Below are 22,012 nucleotides of genomic sequence, written 5' to 3' on the forward strand. Positions count from 1 at the left end.
TTAAATCTAAATTTTAGAGAGGCATTGTGTTAGACTTCCTTTTTATTTTGTCTGTCCCAGACTGGGGATTTTGTCAACTATGAATATATAATAGTTATAAAAATGCAGAATGGGGAAAGTATGAAAGATGCCTCTAAGACAGATAATGGTCACTTGGTATTTTCACGATTTCTGCTGGTGTACTCTTTGTTCTCTCACATCCTTTCCACCTCTGTGAAGTATGTAGATTTGCAAGTCAGAGTAATTATTATCCTGGCTGGCAATTATTTAATGATTCTAGGGCCTGTTAATGCAAAGTGCTGAGCTCCTTAATTCCCATATACTGTGGAGGTCTGAGAGCACTCCAAAGGAAAAAGCCCTTCTCTGTAGTTGCTTGAAATACGTATTATGTTCTATGCTCCCTTTGTAAAACCCCTATCCTGCATCACCTTGGGGAGGGAAGAAAAAAAAAAAAAGGAAAGAAAGAAAAAAAAATAGTATATTTGTTTCTTTTCACTGATTTTTAGAAATTACAGAAGAATAATCTAACTAGACAAGCAAATTTGGCTTATGTACCCCAAAACTGGGTAATCGCTGGTAAAATGTGGAGCTGTGAGAGCAGCAAAACCATCACTTCTGGAATCACACTGGAATGCCAACATCTAAAGCAGGCTCTGCACATAGTGCTCTGACCTATGGACTGTGCTGGATTTATGCTGTTTGCTCATGCTGTTAGGGTCACTGGAGCTGTTTAGTCATGGATACCAGGTTCTCTGTTGCTACTTAAAAAAACATAAAAGAAAAAAAGAAAACAAGAAAAAGAAAAAAAGCCTTCCTTCGTATCATTCTGTGCTCAGAGGTTTTCTGGCTATGGCAAGGCTGCTTTTCTCCATCCACAGATGCTCAGCCGGCCATGATCCCCTTCCTGTTGGTCTGAAATTGTTGTTACATTCTAGACAAAATGTTCAGTGTATAGGACTGAAAGACTCTTCTTTCCTGATGGACTTATTTGGAACAAAAGTTGGAGGTTAATGCTTTCATTTAATTTTTAGATTAGTACATTTAAGATAACTTAATCTTTTCCTTTTAATTAGCTCCAGAGTGCAGGAGGGAATCTGAAATGTCTCACCCAATTCAAATCGATTCCATTATTCTTAAAAATTTGTAAAATTACTGCATTTGAATATATATGACATGTGGTTAAATAACTCCTGTGCTTTATGTGTCTTTGTGTGGATTGGGAGTTTTAAGACAGCACTGGTGATATCAACATCCACTCAGGCAAGGCTTTGATGCTATAAACTGACCTATGTAAGCATAAAAGGATGGGATTTGAACAGAAAGTATTAATAGTTGATAGTTACTATAGTTGTGTGTTGGTTTTTGTTTGTTTGTTTGTTTTTAAAAAAAAAAAAACTACTGGGCAAGGCACAGTGTCTGTGGAGTTGGGAAGACTAATGAGAGCAGAAACAAAATGTCATTGTATTTCCTGTTTGCATAGATTTAAATAACTAATTTTCATGCCGTGATTTGATAGGACACACTCCACTGCTGCAGGGAACTAATCACATTTTACTTGAAGAAACAAGTAATGACTGAAAAACATGGCATTAGTTACTTCTGCACTAGAATGGCCAAAGGTCTGATTATTCTGGGAAGCAGCCAGTGCATAAATGATGATCTCTGACATCTTGATATGTAAGAAGTTTTCTGATGCTGAATTACAGATGCATTTCTAAAGGTAGCTATGAGTAGTTCTACATGAGCTGAACTCCTAACTTCAGTAATTTTAACAGCCAGAAACTGAAAATAAAATTGCATAATTAGTTTTGCCACTAACAAAATAAGAAAATAACTTATATTTTAGCTGCCTGCTTTGAGATCTTTGATTGTTGTCCATCTCACAAATACTGGAAGTAATACAGGAGATGCTTAATTCTAAAAGTTGGCCAATTCTTTGAGATTTCTCTGTGCCTCAGCCCTCACAGTTTGCAGATGTGTATATTCACGTGCACACAAATACACATGCACACATGTCCTGCTTAGTAAATTACTTCCATGGATGATCTAAAATATGCATTTTAAAATCCTGAAATATGTCAAAAGTCAGGGTTACTTCTGTGATTCACTTTGAAGCTGTCATGACTGCTATAATATTGAATGTGACTTCATGTGTTCAGACAAAGAAACCCAGCCATTCAGGCTCACTGTGAAAATAACTTATCTGCTCTCAAATAGAAGGCAGTTTGAGTAAATTATGACAAAGTTGAACTTGATGATCTTGGAGGTCTTTCCAACCTAAATGATTCTGTGATTCTAAGTTAGTTTCAATAAACTTTTGAGTCTTCATTCAGCTTAGAAGCCCTGTGTGAGAGGTTATTGGTCAGAGAGACTTTAAATGATAAAAATTGTTCTCTGACACATGACTTGGAGAACAGATCTTCAATATTAATATTTTGTTACAGTACTTTAAGAAATATGTAGATTTGCTGCTCTAAAACAGATTCAACCACTGATTGTATTGCTGGAGCAATGTCTCCAAGAACAAAATGGAAGTACACATTTTGTTATGTCTGCATGAGTAGAGATAGAGCAGTATTCCAAAGCAAGCTCCTTCCTTACTAGTCTCATGTCTGAGTATTCCTCATTTCTGTGTATTATTCTCTCCATCTTCATTAGATTTTTCATTTATTTTAGTTTGGAGTCGTCCTTTGCTCCAGACACATCTCCTGGATTCAGAGTCCTGTCCAAATAATTGAGCAAGATAAGCCTTTTATATCAACATCTGCACTTAAGTTTCTGGTTTTCCTACATTCTCAATTAATGTCTGGGATGGCCACTGTGTAACCTCTGTCCTGGGAAGTTAAATAGATATTTGTCAGAAGATACTGTCAATGAGCAAAGGGGGAGAAGGTAAGATGTGGTCAAAACAGAAGATAAATGAGGTGATGGTGGACATTAAGAGATGTTAATTGTCAAGGAGAAGAAATAACTTGATAACAAGTAAGGTAGAGAAAATATGAGAATGGTTTGCAATGTTCAGTGTGCCTCAGTTTCCATACATTGCTGTTTCTAGGTGAAAGAAAGTTAAATATTTCATCATGGGCTGATGGCGTGGGAGCCTGAATCTCAGTTGTTCAACAGACTATCAGATGTAATAAAAAGTAATATACCTGAAATACCTTTTATGAGACAATGGAAACATCCACTAAGCACTGTTTTTAAAAGTGAATCCATAAGATGAGGGTGAAAAGAGTTAAGAGAAAGAGACTCTCCTTAAGGAGACAGCAAAAGAAACCAGGGAGGGAAAACAACATTCACAGGAAATACTGCATAATTTGGAGTCAGCCAGAGACTGACAGGTACTTCGCAGATTTATTAAAAAAATCCTGAGTATGTACCTGACAAAACCACTGCAGAGTTGGTGTTCTGACTGAGGAATTCTGCTTTGCTTCACAGGTGATCAATAAATATAGATTTGGTTTATAAATATGATCTATCTACCTGCATCTTCGCAGCTGATTGGCAACCAAAGATTAAGTTTTCATTTAGAATAGGGATGGATTGAGAGAATAAACTCTTCTGACACAAATCCATGCAAATACTGTATATGAGCACATATGGCTTTTCAAACTTGCATAACTGTTTTTCCTACAGAGTTTCACCAAAGGCTGTCAACATTTTGTTACACACTGAATCAATATCTTGTCTGTTTGCATCTAGACTGATGACAAGTGTTCCCAGGCAAAGTGGGAGTCTCTACTGTTAGAGAAGTCTCTGGCGTGCATTTAGCTCATGACAACTTCAAACTAATTAATTCCCAGACATGTTTTAAGTTAGCATGGACTAGGGACAGTTCCCAGTAAGGAGTATGCCTCACACATATCTTGGAAGGCAGAATTGGGAGTGTGCTGTGGTTGTATGGACACAGGACAGTGGTGGTAATTTGGCCAGACAACAGTCCCAAGCACATTTAACTTACTGCTATAGATGTAGTCTGAAGGAATTTGAGTACTTGACTCAGAGAGGAATTTGAAAAGGAGAAATAATTTCAAAATTTTCCTTTTCTTTTTTTTTTTTTTTTTTTAGTTTTGGCAAAACTGTAATATGCAGTGTTTCCTCAAGTCTCTGGTATCCACAACCCAAGAGAAGCAGAGTTGTCAGTTTTTTCATCACTCTTTCAATAAAACTGATCAAACTGAAAAGTTAAAGTAACTTGTACATATGCAAGGGAGCCTGTGTGAACACTGCTAAAAGGTAGAGCCATTGAATATGGCACTGTAATGTAGTCCAGTGCTTTGGACAATGCTAGCTAATATAACTACATTTTCTGTTCATGTTTAGCAGAGATACTAGAAATAGCTTCTCTCCCTCCTCTTTGCACAACATGTGCTCTGCTAAAGCTGTTGGAAGGGAGAGGTGGAGAGGAGGAGCAATGGGAATAGAGGTTATTTTTCTCAAGATGTTTCACATACAAAAAAAGCCAAGTTTAACTAATGATTGTGATAAAACCCCAGTTTTGAATGGTATTCAGAAAATTCTAATTGCAAATTAGTGCTGCAAATAGGGCTTGAAAATTTTGCTTGTCAGCATGAAGGCTTGTCTTTGTGTCTTAAGCTAACATAACATTCATATTTTTAGGATCAAATCTTCAATAATAAGAGCATATCTGAGTGTTCCATATCACAATACAGTGACAGTCACTTTAGACATTTAATTTAAAGAAATATAAAGAAAACCCATTTAAAGAAATTGTGCATTAGACTTTTCAAAATATTAATTATAGTGATGTTTAAATATTTGCATTTAAGCTAATCACATTTGGTTTTAAATAGAGAAGAACATTAATCAAGGAATGCGTATTAGCCAGCATGTTTTGATTAGCAACATAAAAAATGCCTTGAAGTCAAACTGTATTTTAAGTTCTTTGGTTTAGACAAGAAGCTGATTATCAGTAGTGTTAAAAAGGAGCTAAAAATCAAAATGTAGTCTGCTTCTAATTCCTTATGTAGCTCTTCTTACCTCTTCTAGGTTCTTTCAAGGCAAATGTGCAAAAGGTGTAATAGTTCACATGTTTTTCTGACAGATAAAGGAGAATAAAACCTAATGGTATTTTATGTTACTTAAAATGCAAGTGCTTATTTTTTCAATTCTTGCAGCAAACCAATAATTCTTCCGTGGTCTGCTAATAAGCTCACTAGTGAGTTCTGCTGAAATCTCTTCTGTTTGAACCTGTCCTTGATGCAAGGCTGTCAGATGGAGTGTATTTATCAGGCAGATAATGATGTTTGCAGTGGAGAGCGTATAGGTATATATGTGGGCACACAAGTATGCATATATAACAGAGTTGCTGTGGAGGAGTTGTCTAAAGGAAATAAGAGGCAAGCTTTGTAGAAATGCCACTGTTTCTAAGACCAGTTAATACAGCTGGGTATAATGGATGAGCTTTCTGGCATGTGCTTTCTTTTTTCTTTTCTATGTCTTCAAGCTGAGTACTATTTAAGAGCAGTTGCTCTAAGGGCATACTTTCTGATGCATCAGGCTTGTCAAATAAACCAGCAGAAGAAACTTCTTCCCTCTGCTACCTCTGGCTGCTCACTTCTGCTTCCATTTTGTAGTTATTTCTTCCAGTAGTTTCACTGATGCTCCTCTTTGTGGGGCATAGTTGTAAAATCCTCCATGGCACAACAGGCATTGAGTAAGCTATGCTATAAGGTCTGGAATAATAATATTAATAATAATAAAATAAAATCTGTTTACTGTCAGAAGAATAAGTTGTGTAGAACAAACTATACAAGACTACCTTGTGTAACTGTACCCAGCATCTCTGAGTGGGTCAGTTGTGGTGCCCTGCAGAACAGTAACTGTTGGCTCCGAGGCTGGTCTTCTGGAGGTGCAGATGTAGTATACTAGCTTACTCTTTGTCTATGCTGTTTTAAAACATCTTAAGAGTAAACAATATGCTACAGGAAGATTGTGTGATTGGTACTTCTTTCCAGTAAGGAATATTAATACTATATTTTTGTTCGTTTATGTGGTCCTATGTAGAGATCTCTTTATGAACACATCATTTGAATCAAGATTTAGCTAAACTGGTGTTCTAAGAAGCAAACGGTAAAACAGCTTTAGGTGCTGCGAGATTTAAACAAAAAGTGAAGTCTCCTTTCTTTCATAAAACATAATGAAAAATTACCTTTGGCTAGTGAAATTCAACACCCAAGTGAATAGCAATCTCTGTAACAGTGAGAACATGGTAGCTAGTGAGACGGACAACTATATATGTGGGATAAAATTCAGAAGATCAAGGTTTGTTTCCTGAATTTGTTCCCAAAAGATTTGCAATTATTTGCTTGCATAAATTAAAATCATGAGTTTTACTTCAAATTTCAGATAAGCTTGCCATGTCAGTCTTCCAATGTTTTTGTTTAAAATAAGCATATTTAGTAAAAATAATCAGAAAATGTTTGAACTATAAAGATTCAAAATATACTTTAAACCAAATCTTGGTCTGTAAATGTACAGTTTTTCAGGTTTCTTTAATCTAGATGTAGAGACTGGGCATATACATAAAGATGGTGAGCTCTGCATACTTGGCAGTGATTTGTATGTACTGAAGCATGGCTACATGGGTGACTGATTATGTGAATATGTGTATGAAATTCTTGCTTGTACCCATTTGCTTTTCAGTTCTGCAGGAGTGGCAGTACATTTTGGCTACGCAGGGTTCTTTCCATATGGTTGGACTAAGAATTGGACCACCTATGCTGCTGCTTTTCATAAGGCAAAGATTTCTCCTTTTTTTTTTTTTTTTTTTTTTTTGAGGAGCATTCAAGTTAGTTCTGCAGTATTACAGGATCTCACAAACAGTCAAGATCTACTGCTGATGTTACTAATTTTTATGGTCAAATCAATAGGAGCATCTGGAAAATAAATACCAAAACTATATACTTGAAAATATTGTAAAATATAATTTCATGCAGTTAGTTACAGTCACATATGTGTAGCTTTAGATTTGTTTGTGTTAAATTCATCAGTAATAAAGAGCAGGGGAATCCATATTGGTATGTGAGTAATTCACTCTGAAAAGAAACTCAGAGGAAAACTTGGAGATGTAATTGTGAGACTGAATTCCAGTTATCATTAATTGGACACAAACAGGAGTTTCACAGATAAAAGTGAGGAGGAAGTCATGTTACCTCTTTATTGCCTCTGACTATCAGATTGGTGTTCATAGGTACATTATATTGTGTTGACACAATTCAGGACTTAAAAAAATAGATCATGATGGAGAAACTTGAGGACAAGATTGTTGTAGCTTTTCAATTCTGACAGCTCTAAAATCAGAATCAGCTGGTTGTGTTATTTTGGTTTTATTCTCTGAAGAAGGATTAATTCAGAAAAGTACTAAAGGCTGGGATGTTCATGAGACTGGCTTAATTACCCACAGTAGTCCCATCTAGTCTGTGAAAGTTAACAAGCTTCTGGTTGGAGGCATGTCCAAAAATTTGTGTAGAAATATGAGAACTGTATTGATGGGTTTTCCTTACAGAATTTAAAGAGAGCATCCTCTAATCTGCTTGCAGTAAAGGGAAAAGAGTTCACATCAGTGGTTAGGAGAAGCATGATCTCCAGTCACAAGGCAAATTAAATAAGTTTGAAATTAAGGACTCAGGACTAAAATTTGTCTCTTGATAGAGAGGACTTCACCCTTACTGTGATTTTCCCCTAGTTCTTCTACTCATTGCCTGATACATATGATGAAAAAGATACTTATTTAAAAAGAGGTTTAGAGCAGGGCAGCAGGCAGGGGAAGAAGGAAGATCACTTTGAGATTATTCATTTTGATTATGCATGTTCTTTATAGCAGCATTTACATAACTGATTCCAATGTTTCCCTTTTTTAGTAAAAACTCATCTGGCGTAGCAATGTTTTTTTAATTTTCTTGCAGAACTGAAGCAGATCTTTGGACATTAAGATCTTAAAGCAATTTGGCCAAGTAGCTGACACCATGTTTCACAGGTGTTTCATAGGTTAAATTGATTAGAAAGAATTTCTGACAGTGCTTTGAAGAAATAATGTTGGATATGATATTTCTCAAATGTTTAAGTGGATGTAACTCTGTTGAAATCAGGGTTACTGTGCCAGTTTGAACCAGCTTAGTATCTGGCCAAACCTAAATGAGGGGTAAAATCAAGATCTGTCTTTCCATAGATTTAGGTTAGCTTTTCAGCAATGCTTCAGGCCAGTTCAATTCTCTTTCCACCTAGTGCTTTTCTGCACCCTTATTAGCCAAACTCCCATGTGTATCTCGGCCTCATTGGAATACAGTGCTGTCTAGCTGCAGGTAATTTTTCTGTCCTTTGTCGCAAAGGAATGCACAGTGTTGTGATTGGACTATTTACTTATAAAGTATAGAATGTCTTCATTTTCTTGTAGTTTTTATGGGTATGTATTTTATCTGATTGCACATACATTTGTAATTCCGATTTGTAAACTTAATTTCAAGGATTTGTTCAGGTCCTTCTGAGGCCAGTGCAAGTTGTCTGTTGATCTTTGTGGAGCTCAGACTTCTCTGGAGAGCAGAAGCTGAATCAGTAAACAACAGATAAAATTTCAACTGTAATGCCCCTCGCTCTTGTAAGTTTGGATCATGTCCTCAATGCCATCATGATGCTTAAACTACTCACCACAGGACAACTAATTCAGTACTGAGGTTTTATTTGTGGTCCTAGATCTGTAAACGCAGTCATAGGCAACAAGTCCTATGCCACATTACTGGTACCGAATTGTGGTTGCATCTAGTAATGATCCTGACTACTTTGCTCATTTGCTTTAAAGATCTGCCCTTGGGAATTACCATACCTGTGGTATATGCATTGTGTAACGGGGATAAAAAGAAATTTGCATTTCCTATAGTTTTAATCTGGACACCTCAGGTGTGATTCAACCAAATAGTTTTAGTTTGTTACATTCTAATGTAATGTAATGACAGCACATCTGAGAGTCACTGAGAGTTGTCTCTTTTTAACTAAAGAACTTTATTTGTTTCATAGTGAAATTAACATAGGGAAGCTGACTAGGTGCTGCTTTAATGGTTATCTATAATAGTCACATATTTTCCAAGTGCAGCAACTTTTTGTTGGCAATACAAAAACTGAAAGCCTTTCAAACTTTTGTTTTATATGTTCATCTATACCTAAAAGTCTTTAATGGTATGCTTAAGTCTATTTGCATAAATTTAGATACAATATTACAGAAATTACATTTGTGTTTTATATCAGTGTTTAAATTGGTTATGGTGATGTAGCTTCCACTTCCCAGTTCACTTGTCAGATGTATCTAATATGGAGTGATTTCATTGCTTTAACTGAATCAGTATGATTAAAGCAACAACTTTTCTAAAGGTGTAGTGGCCCTCAAAGTCTGCAGGTCTGCAATTTGTCAAAAACTTCTGATAACAAAGTCAATGAGAGTTGAAGTGTTCGCATACATTTTTTTAGATAAAGAAAGAAAAGAAAATATGCATAAGAAGCAAAATCATCCGCAATGACACTAGTTTTTTGAATATGCCATAGGTTGTTGCTTTGTTGCATCTTTGAAACCAACTATATTGCCTTAAGTGAAGTATACAAATACAGGAATTGAACACACACACACTCCCCGCCCCCCACCCCCAAAACAAAAACAAAAACAACAACAACAAAACTGGTGTATACATACTGTGTGTACTGTGTGTACATATACATGTAAATATAATGTTTATCCTGGTTTCAGTATAGGATAACTACAGTACATCTATTAACTGACATTCTCATGAGTGAAGTGGAGACAAAATTAAATATTTTTGTGGTTTTATGGAGGACGTTTAGTGAATTTAGCATTTCTTCACAGCAACTAATGCCATCACACTAGGTTAGATGGCCATGGTGAGTACCAGGCTACATGGTAGGATTTTGGTGCGATGAGGCTTTGTGGAAAATATTTTTATATTTTTCCAGACAGATAGCATTTGTTCCTTCCCAAGTTGCACATATGTCTTGTTCAAAGAACTAACAGAGTATGAGCTCTTCATTTTTGGAGCAGTTTTCACAGCATCATTCTCTGCCAACAAGAGTCCTAATGCAGAGCAAGCATCTTCTTGTATCTGGGAGGGAAAGTGCTTACATCTGAACTTAAGAACTTAATGTTTGGTGAAATGAGCTCCCAATGTACTTTGTTACTTCTGTTGACTATCCGTTATATGTTCTTTAGATAATGAACTCTTATGTAGCTCTCATGTTTTCTGCCTCCCTAAGTGCCACACAGACCCCCACTTACTCTTACACCTCCTGGGAAATGTGACAGTGAGGTTACAGAGAATTGTATTTGTGATAAGGAAAAAATAAATTAATCGTAGATTTTAGGCATCTATTTTTCCCTAGCAGTCGAAAGTATTTAAAAAATACTGTAAAAATTACCTTTTCTGGTGATGCTGTGGTAAGTGAGTTTTTTGCCACAATGCCTTTTTGTCTTTATTGTTTTTTGTTTGTTTGTTTGTTTACAAGTATTTTGTTTGTGTTTCCATGGCATTTGCTCCTATGCTGTTTTTCATGCCCTGTCCTGGGACTTGAGCTGCAGTGCTTAAATAAAAATGATGAAAATTGAGAGTAAATAAATCATTTTGAAAAAAGAATCCTGGTTTTAGGATAAATAATTGAACGTTTCTCTTCTCTTCTCTTTTTTTTTTTTTTTTTTTTTTTCCAGAACGGTTTACACAGTACAGCCCTAAAAACCTTAGACAAGCATGGAACAAGTAAGTCTTTATTTATTTATTTATTTATTTATTTATTATTAATTATTTTATTGCTTTTTATTCTTAAGGAATGCCAACTTCTAGTTATCATAACTTATAATGACTTTAACCATTTTAATTACAGTAAAAGTATTGTTCTTCTCCATGTCTCTCAACTTTGAATGTTTTTTGAATTGCTAGCTTTCCGTAAATAGATAGAAACTGCAGAGCATACAGTTTTATTCTTGGGGATGGATCTCAGTTGGTAAGAATATTGAACTCACCGAAACATGTTATAGTATTACTTTAGACCATCAGTTTTGAATCTTGTTTCCTTTGTTCAAGTATAGAGGTTAAGAGACTTTTAAATAATCTGTTTCTAATCAACTTTGAATGCAATGTTGTTTCCAAATAGTTGTCCCCTGTTGCAAGGTCCATCTGCTCATTCCTGTGAGCTAACAACCATATTGTATATTTTAATTATCTTGACTGAAAAAGTCAATGTGAATTCACCTTATTTTTTTTCCTTTTAATGTTTCCTGATACTTGACACATATATGTCAGATGGAGTAAAATATAAAGGTATTGTGCTCAAAATCTAGAAAGGTTGCCTACTAAACCAGGAATGCCTAGCCAACCATCTGTGTAAACTTAATAGAAGGTTTCTCAGCATATGAAGTTTCTGTGCAGGCAGAATATTTGGGCAGCACTGTCTTGAGTGATTAACATATTTGAAGAAACATATTTGAACATATTAACTTACTTGAAGAAATCATACACAGTATCAGTTGGATAAGTAGGATAAACAGTTGTTTCAACAATTTGTCTGGCTAGAAAAAAAATCTTAGAATTTTGTCTACCTTGTTTTGACCATTATTATTATTATTATTATTATTATTATTATTTAACAGGGCTAAGCCTTTGCTGCAACAGCATTACCGTTTTTTGTTTGTTTGTTTCTGGTACTCATTCCGAATTTTACTGTTGGTACCAACTGGTTGTCTTGTTGATAGTTTACCAGGAAGTTCAAAGAGATAAATCAACAGGAGTCTGAAGCATCTCCTCTTCAGTGTTTACCACTGAAGTTGAAGAAATGAAATATTTTGGTGAAAGAGCATCCTTGTTAAAAGGGAAAAATGGTTACTGGTAGAGTAAAAGTCCAAATTCTTTTTTAATACCGTAATTTATTAAAACTAGTGTGTGTGTGTACAGCTCTGAAATTCATAGCACAGTCATTTGCCCAAGATGTAATTAGATTTATGCTCACTTTGCCATTCTGTTATTCCTTCTACATCTGCTCCTTCCCATCCCAATTTGGTTCAACATGTTGGACTGAACTGGAAAGGCATACTTCATTTAAAAACAACAACAAAACTTTTGAAATTATGGTTAAATGAGAAAGGAGAAATCTCTTAATGTACCAGGATCATTGCTATAACTAGTTGTTGGATATGATACCATCAAACGTACACCTGTTGAGTCAGAACCTTCATTTCTACAGTGCCAGGTGACTGTCATGACCACATAGCTTCTTCTGTATTACTACAGAATCCTTCATTAGGAGTTCTTTCTGATTTCTGTAATGAGGGAGACAATGTTAGCAGAACTGAAGCCAGTACAGACCTTCTTGAAGGTTGAGTGTCGTCAACCTACCTAAGTCAAATGACTTTCAACAGCCTGTAGAGAATTTCCTGACACCTTATTAGGTGACTTTTGTAGAAGAGGCTGTTTACTATAGAAGATGTTTACTGTCCTGTTTACTATAGAAGGAGCAATAGAAGGATTAGCTTCTCTTGTAGTTAGTTTTTGTGAAGATTTCAAAGTAATTTTATCAGTTCTAGTGATCATTTCAGGCATCTTGCAGTGTTTGACTCTACCTCAGTCTAGCTGCTTGGAATGATGTAATTCCCTGAAAGTCACAGCTTTCATTTTAAAAAGTTAATAAAATCATCTATTTTCTGTCCTTTAACAAGGAACAAACTTGCAAGTTCATCGTTTCTTTGAAAGTAGTTAATGAAATCCAAAAGCTTGGAAAAGGCAATTATATTACAACACAGGCAATTAGATTTGGATTGGGAAAGAGGGACAAGGAAACTAATACTGATGTGAATGTGTTTGCTTGGGGGCATATACATACGTGAGTAATGTGAATAGATACTGGCACACTATTCCATCCATTCTGCAGGAGCGAGCTGACTGTTTTTCCATATTTTAACAGCAATTAGACCTAGCAGTATCTCTTGTATATGAATCAGGGCAACAATAGATTTGAATTTTAAAAGCTGATACCTCACATTTCTTTTAAGAACGTTGCATGAAATTTCTGTTTTCTTAAAATACCAAAAAGGAACAAAGCTCAGTTTGCTTAAAACAACTCCTCAGTCTCTGAGACTTCATAACTGACACCACACCACAGATCACACCACAGACTGATTCAAAGAAGACCAGAGCTTTTTCATTTCTAAGAAACCCCTTCAAATTTACACATTTGCAATGTTCCATGCATAAAGGATTTGCAATTTTTCAGCATAAATGAAGGAATCGAAAGACTGAAAGAAATAACAATGCACGGAGTTCGATGCTTCATATGTGCAGTTCTACTATAATACAAAATATTTAGTGCCCCCAAATTATGTATGATTTACATTCAGAATGTAAAGGATTTTTTTTTCTATTGTAAGTCTTTATCTGTGTGCTATATTAGAGTGCTGTTGCTTGCACAACGGTAGCTAAGGATGTATAAACATTTCTGTTATAGACAACATATTCCCAAGGCTTTATAATTCAACTATAAACTTAATATGTGAACAGACTGATTCATACTTGAGATTTTTTTTTTAATTAGGATGTTTCAAATAGCAGCAATATCTAATCTAAAATATATGTATGTGTATACATATATATGTGTGTGTATATATATATATACACTTTTAACATCCTGATTTAATATGTAGAAGATGTGTTGATGCAAAGATGTCCCATTTAAAATAGAGTTGTTTTAAGGACAGTTGGGATAAGTGTGAGACCTAAAACATGAAGAAAAACATATGTTGGTATTATTACAAAGGTACTTTCTCTTGTCGGCTTAGTACCTTTGAAAGATACACTTCAAAGAACGATATTAATGGTCTTGGAAGGTTTTGCATGTGTGCTTAAACTTCAGATTTGATGTATACACTTACTAATTTAAGTGAGATAACTTCTTGCTATTCAAGGTTGGCATGGACATTGGCCTTTGCAACAGGAAAGTATTTTAGAAAATCTCTGGGGCAATCAGTATAAGTTATTAATCAGTGTTAAGTAAATGTTTTATGGATATATTCTAAAGTATATACCAGGATGTCTTTAGTAAGTATGCAACTATATATTTAAACAATATTTTAGATGGAGAGAAAAGATTGTCTAGAAATGGTTTACCATTAATGCAGCCATTAATCTCTGCAGGCTCAAGCTGCAGTAAATCTTTCTGCCCAATGCAGGTGGATGACAGTCAGGGACAGGGCTGTGGCAATCCATGACTGCTCAACTCTGCACCCCTCAGGCTTACAAACAGATGGAAGCAATAGAAACTCTTCTGAACAGTTTCAACAGCCCCTATCTGTAACTGTATTCCAATGGTGAATATATTTATCTTCACAGTGCTTCTCTGAGGTGAAGTCCTGCCTGCTACTGCATTTATTGTGGGGATTGAGTACAAAGATATTAAGGAATTTGTCACAGAGAAAACTGCCTTAGAAATTCTAAAACAGTGCAATGATTGAACATGGTGCTCCCAAATCAGGAGATAACATCTTCAACTTTCTGAATGCAAGGAAGTTTTCACCAGTTACTGCGTTTTCAAAACTAAGCACAGTCTACCCCTTTATCTTGTTTGTGTCTATCTTTTGAGGCCATGACGTAGAAGAATATGGGTTTAGAAGTCTTCAAAGAGACTTTCAAAATATAAGTTATAATGTATGTAAGGATAAGTTACTAGAAGGAAGGATAATGCACATCCAACCTTCGAAGAACTTGCTTCATGTACATAAGGTAGAGAAACAAAAAATAAAAATAAAAAAAAAAATTCACAACAAATCCAAGACCTCCCAGAAGGCCACAGCTGGTAGATTGGAGACAAAATAATCGCACCTGATTGCTTACACCAGCTTCCACAAGATGTTGAAGTGTAAAGCCATAGCTGGGCCATGGAACAATGATGCACACAATCTAGTGGCTCTTTAATTTTCAGTCTCACTGAAAATTAGCAAAAAATGTGGAATGTAAGAGTAATGTCAAAGTGAAACCCACACTTACTATATAAGGAGTCAGATTCCTAAAATCCCCTAAATGGAATAGGTCAACATTTAATCCTACTTTTGGGAAGTGTTTGAGGGAAGTAATATAACTGTCACTCAGAGTGCATTAAATCCTTTTGAGACTGAATTTTCTCACTGACTGTGAAAATATCTGAAAATTATGAAGATAGTATTTACTAGGTAAGATGTGATTTATAAGTTTTGTGGAAAATTCTTATGATGTTGGAAGTATTCCAACATTTTGTTGGAAACAAAACTTGCATTGACATTTGCTTCTCTCTAATATGAAGCTTCATGTACATTGCATGACCTAACAGTGTGGAATGTGTTTACAAAATACTGGCCCAAAAATAATTAAGATGTAGTAATGTGATCTTCCTATAGAGCTCACAGTGAATTATGTTTTCACCTTAAAAAAAGTAAAAAAAAACAAAAAACACTGTTGAATTACGTCTAAACAATAAAAACCAAGAACAGCTCCACCTTCAGAATGCAATGCAACCTCTTTCAATTTGCAAAAGCCTTTCCACAATTAAAAAAAAAACAACAAACCTTCCAGAAGAATGACAAAAGAGAACTAATTATCCTTGGGTATATTTGGTAGGACATAAAAAGCTTTTTCAGATCCTTCTGTCATAATGGGTTTCATTGTGAGAAATTAGGTTAGAAAGAAAAGGTGCAATTGAAAACAAATTCTGCTCTGCATGCTCTGCATAAATAGAACTGCTACTTCATAATTCCCCAAAATGGCTATATTTATTATATAAATAAGACTTTATTCTCCCAGCTAGTCCCACTGCTGAGGATTTCTTCCTCCAACAAAATGGCCTCTGTACTTGAGACCTCTCTTCTGGAGGATACACTGTTTGAAAGTTGCATTCCAGGATGGGCTTGCCTATTTTGGGACTGTTATTCTGTGAAAACTTCATGAAGAAAGCAGTGAGTGAAAAGAAATGAGTGCATTTGCTTTGAATCTGTATTTCATTTCAAGCCTGACGTAGACTTTGGAATTGTTAAGAGCCGAGATTTGGGAGCATTTTTTTTTTTTGCTAGTTTGCTTTGCTTTTTTGAGACAATCTTTGCCTTAGTGAGGTTCTGAGTAAAGACAAAACTTTCTTCTCATTGTCATTTTTATCTTGTTCACCCCATGCCCCGTAAGCAGCATTGTTCATTGCAGTGGATTCTGTAGTGCTGCCAGAAAAATATTCAAGATCTCAAGCACAGCAGGAGCAAAAAATCTGTCCAGTGTTGTTAGTAAAACCTTTTGGATAGACAAAAACAAGCAATAATGGCTTAAAACTGTGCCTGTGCAAAAGTTGGGGTGCATTCTGGTCCAGGCTGGTTTATATATCTACATGTGTGTGCAGTTGGAGCATGTCCTGCAGTTATACTGGGGCTGTCTCCTTGTTTGCATTTAAGGAATGATCAGGAACCAAGCTGAGAGGAGGGGTGAGGATGGAAACCAGGCACAAAAAGAGAAGATTTTGTAGAAGTATTTGTGATTTAGAGGCATATAAACCTGCCTCTGTCTCCTGATGATTTGGTTGGTGTGATATTGCTGTACTTTTTTTTTTTTTCATTTCCTATTATGTTTCATGTTTCTCATAAATACCCCCTTTATCAGGCATTATCTTATTCCCGAGGGACTTTAGGAAGCATACCGTGGCAAAACCTATGTTAATATGGGATGCAAAAAAAAAAAAAAAAGTCATTTCACAGGTAGTAAATTTATTATGCTATTTTGTTAAATAAATAAATAAATTCTCCGAGATGTGATAGCATGCCAATTGACCCTTTCTGTGCAGCAGCCACAGTCTGGGACTAGGCAGAGCCTGGCAGAGAAGGCCAGCAGCAGGGTGCTGTGGGGTGGGCTCCAGCCGGAGCACTGCGGAGCTCTCTGCGCTAGGAGGAGCGCTTGAGCTGACCCAGCAGTCGCTCCTCTAGTGTTAGAGACCCTCAGCAGCGGGGAATTTCTGTTACATTTTCCTAACGCTATTTTTTTGGTTTGTTTATTGCACTAACTAGCGGGGTTTATTAAATTAATTTCAGGGGGGATGAAGTTGCTTGTTTACACTCACGTGTCTTTTTGGTGTCTGTTACTGTGCATTGCACTCAATGCAATTTGTTATGATTCTGGCATCATAAAGGGGCTCAAGTGCAGAAGTCAAAGTTCCCAGCCTGGCTCAGGAGTGTTTAGTGCAATAGCTGAAATGCACTGTATGTCTTGTGAGCTTTATGGTTATGAATTGTATTACACTGATTGAAACGAATGACTGAGAAAGGCAGATAGAGTTTCTCTATTTATACCTCTGCCAAGATGAAAAAATCTTTACACTTTATATTTGAATGTTTCTTTCATTCTAATTGTAAATTACTCAAATGTTACAGCTTCTATACATTTGGATGGAGATTATTCCTCAGCCTAACAGACCTCATTGTCATAATGCTTATCCTGATATTCAATTTATTTTTGCTTCTCCCTTAATTCCCCCTCTTTTGTGATGCTGATAGGCTTTATGTATTGTGTTACATCCTCCTGGCCCAGTTAAAAATAATAATAAACCTCCTAACTGGACAACAAAAGCCTTTGTCCTCTCTAATATGACGCTTTTTTTTCTGTATTCTACCAACTCTAGGTTGTTTCTTTAGTATAATCACATTGTTACCATCCTATACCTTTCCTATCTGTGACAATTGTGAAAATACAGCCCTAAATGATATGGTTATTCTTTGTTATGCAACAACTAATTCAATTTCTGGCATTGGACTAGAGTTTTTTGGCATTATATCTGTCCTATTATCTCTGAACCTATCCGTATTTTCAGTTATTTTTCCCTGGAAGTAATTGTTTATTGTTATCTACCCTCTATCTTGTGTGTAGATTTTCTGCCCATGTATCTCACTTCTATTAGCCTCTTTGTACTATTTTTTTTTGTCTTTGTTGGTGTCTTCAGCATTTAGTTTCATCTAAGAAATGATTCAGTATGCAGCATATCCGTTAGTCCGGTTCATTAATAAAGATGTTAAATAAAACTGTGACTAACACTAATCCCTCTGGCACACAGCTGGACACTTCCCTTCCAACTCAGTACATTGCCACTTATCATTACCCTTTCCTTATGGTTTGTCAGCCAGTTTTCTGTCTATGAGATAGTATATCACATCCCAGCTCTTCTGAGTTTGTCTACAGAGCAAGATTTTTAGAGAAACTGCGTCAAACACTGTCTCCTGTCACTTTGTTCCACCAAAGATAAAGTCAATTTTTAAAAATAATCAGTTCATCTTGCTCATTAGTAATCAGTTCTTTTGATCACCATTTTGTCTAAGAGTTTACAAAGCCATTTCTCCCTAAAACTGTTTTTGTTTCTATAGTGTCTGTATTTTGTTTTTATTATCTATCTTTTGCTACTATATTGCATGTCAATGTCCAGCAAAATATTTGTCATGATTCTCTTCCTTATTTGAAAAACAAGAAAGGAAGGATTTTTTTTCTCTAGTAAAATACTTCGGAATGCAGTGCAAATTTAGCTAATGTCAGTTATCTACAGCAATGTCTGTAAAGAGAAATGAAGAAAGAGAGCAAACTGTTCTTCTGTGTATTTCATAGAAAGAAACAAAAGGTGCCTTACATTTGTTTGCTATCCTTACTAATTCTGTAAGAATTCCTAAAGATATTGAGACGTATATCAGATAGACATGTTTATTTGGTGTTTCCAGGTATGATTTTTTTCAAAGTATGTTCTTTATTAACGTTTTTGAGTACTTACTGATCAACTCTTTTCAGATGTTTCCAGTTGTGTGTTTTTTCTTTTCCTTATGCATTTTTACATGCCAACATTTTATTAATTTCTCAGAATTATGTTTTTGGTAGTCTGTTACTCATGTGTTGCCATAGTGTCTGTGTTCATTTCTTGGTTTGAAGTCTAATATGTTCTGATCAGAGGCACCAAGCATCTTTATATCCTCATATTTCTAAGTCTGGCCTGTTGCTACAATTCTGTACCATTGGACTCTCTACTAAAATCTTTGTTCTCCAGAAAATGACATTGCTGACAAAATTTAGTCTGAGCTGTGTTTTGAAAATATTGGCCTGAAGAACTGAAGACATACTTTGAAGTCAATAATGTAAATGAAGTAGACCTTACTGCTGGATATGTCATTATTTGTGTGTGTCCGCTACAGACAAGATTTTTCCAAAATGATAGGCATCTTAAGAATTGGACTGGCATTTGAAAATGCTTAGCGCTAAAGCAACTGTCATTGGTGTAAGCGGGTTGACATTTTCAACTGCTTATTGTCACGTGTTACAGATAATTTTTCTTCAACTGAACAGTTTCTGTGATTCTTACCTTAGGGTCTCAGAAATTTGTATCATTTTGAGATACAGTGCAGAGAGGCAATAAGTGCTATAATATCAATAATGCCACAGACTTTTGCCACCTCTGCAAATACTTCAAGGCAATCTCAAAACCCATGCTATTTGGCTCAATTGCTAGCCAAGACTTATGACAGTAGTTAAGGTTTCTGCACTAGTAAAAACATCACAAAGTATCTTCACTTAAAATACTCATTTTAATGACTTTTATGATGATTTGATGCACCACCTTTTGTGCAGTAGAATGGTAATCACAGCTATTCAGATATTACCATTCCATCGCTATCTCCTGCGATGTTCTCCCAAAATTTTTTGCAATTTGACCACAAAATCTTAAAACGCCTCTTCCTCATTGCTTCCTTTCCTGTGTTTCTGGTTGTGGCACTTCTTTCCTGCCATGTAGGACTAAGAAACTAGAATTGTTGCTTTTTCATGCAATGTTTTTGAATTGAAGGTGCAAAGACATACGGTGTTATAGGAGACTAGTGGAAAACATTGATTTGCTTCAAAACTTGGACTTATTTGCTAGCTAAACAGTTTTCATAATTAAATTTATTGATGTATTTCAGAAGCTTATTTTAGAAAGTTTGAAGCTATTGTTTGAGAATTTGTGAAAGATGTTGGCTGCAGGCAAATCAGCATGTATATAGGTTCAGTGTCTGCTTGACCTGATTGTCAAAACGGGAAGATAGGAGATAATAATCCTTGCTGCTGTATTAAAATGGAGAGGTTAGATTATATATCTTCAGCAATACGCTGTGAATAAAGAGACTCAGCATAGGACTGGTGCACCTGTCATTGCTGGAGGGCAAAGAGGCAAGTGGTTCCAAAGGGAACTGACCTTTTTCTTTTAGGCATTGAGTCAATCCTATATCCTAAGGCACATGATCTGCGCTAAAATTATTGTAACTCTCCTGGTATTAGGCTGAACAACAGACTCTGGTGAGAATCTATGAAAAGAAAACATAAAATGAGGGTGATGGTGGTTTGTGTATTCTTTTAAATTAAGCCTATACAGGAAATGCTTTCTGTAATTGTGAAAGATTTCACTAAAGCTGTTAAGTTGTTTTCTGATTAGGATAAACTTAAATGAGGTTTAAAATAAAATTTTGAAATTTTGCTTGTCTGAATTAGTGGGTTGCTGGATACCAAAATGTAAATTATGGTGTTTATCAGTGGATATGAATTCACAAAAAAGATAATAAAAAATAACTGCATCCTTTTAAATAATGTAATGTATAATATGGTGTATATCCACTGTCTGCTACTTCAGCTGAATTTATATCCATAAGATCTGATTTACAAATAGACAACTTTCTGTTAAATTATTCACATCTCATAATAATTGATCTTACAGAGTTGATCTTATGCTGAAGCATATTTGATCATAAATTCAATGAAAGCAGCCACCATCTTTGTGATGTTTGTCCAGCTAAATCCTTCAGTGAATAAAATAATAAAGATGCCAGCTGTGTGTGTTTTATGATCACTGCTGCAGTAGGAGGGTGAAAATACAAATGAATAAAAGCTCTAATTTTCCATGCTGAATTTGTAATCTCAGAATCTTACTGCAAAGAATTTAAATGGAAAAAAGATTTGTATTTACATCTGTTAATACATAAATGTATTGTTTGCTTTTATTTAGGAACACAGAAGTTAGGAATGGACCATTATTTTTTGAATTGCCTTCTTTGGTTAGATTCTATAGCAATCTTAAAGCTGTTTTCTACTTCCTCCAACTAATTTTACCACCCTGATATAAAAAATCATGCCCCGGAATATTACTGGCCTTCCTTCAGCATTATGATTGTTGTGGACTAGGGTGTTCTGTTCCTTTTATTTCTTTCATATTTGATCCTTAAAGTGCCCTTGAGTCAAGCTTTATTCTGCAACCATGAGGGCATGAATCTTTCCTGAGATGTTGACAGATAGTGTTTGGTGAATATCATTTTTCTGTCAGATACAGCCTATGTCTCTACTGCTAACTAAAGCAGAGCCAGGGACTATCTTCTGGCCCTGAGGCCATGTGGCAGACCTTAGCTACATCTGTACTAGGTAACGCTTGGGCATGCATCTCCTGAGGGTTTTATGTGGTTCCCTTGCAGCTGGAGGTGCAATTATTATTTTGGGGCTGTTTGGTATTAGGTTTTGAATTCAAAAATTCCAGAATAGCCCAAGAACCATGCTTCAGACCACAGAAACTGTATTTTCTAGCATAAGCTTGAAGAAAATGTGTTGCGTGCCCCACTTATAGGAGGCTGGCATGTTCCAAAAAAGGTTTGGAATGGTTCCTGGCATGGGTTGCCCTGTGAACAATGCCCAGGAATGGTTTTGGATCATGCTAGTTGGTATGGGTCAAAATTATCCAAGGAGCAGTGGGAACACTCAGCAATTGAGTGAATGGTCAGGCTTTCTCCCTAGCCCTGCTTAAGTCATTGGCACAGGCTTCAATGGTGAGATTCTTAATATTTCCTGCCCCTTGCACATTTGAGCTTGTTCCCAGTGAAGTTTTCCCACATTCCTCTCTCTATAATGCTACCATCCTTTCTCACCTTGACCTGAAGCCATCGGGGTGTTTTTATCTTTCCTTT

General features: G+C 35.8%; 1 protein-coding gene across 4 annotated transcripts in view; it reads left to right on the top strand.

Moving 5' to 3' along the window:
* The window catches only part of CDK14 (cyclin dependent kinase 14), a 332,773-nt gene that overhangs the window by 228,797 nt on the left and 81,964 nt on the right, over positions 1-22,012 (top strand). For all 4 annotated transcript variants that reach the window (XR_011093764.1, XM_068673922.1, XM_068673924.1 and 1 more), the window contains one exon: positions 10,724-10,772. Coding sequence is in view for 3 of the 4 variants with exons in the window: in XM_068673922.1 (XP_068530023.1) it covers positions 10,724-10,772 (49 nt within the window). In the remaining variant the exon portion in view is untranslated. The remainder of the gene's footprint in view (positions 1-10,723; positions 10,773-22,012) is intronic.

This window comes from Anas acuta, chromosome 2, assembly GCF_963932015.1.
Source record: "Anas acuta chromosome 2, bAnaAcu1.1, whole genome shotgun sequence".
NCBI classification, from domain to species: Eukaryota; Metazoa; Chordata; class Aves; order Anseriformes; family Anatidae; genus Anas; species Anas acuta.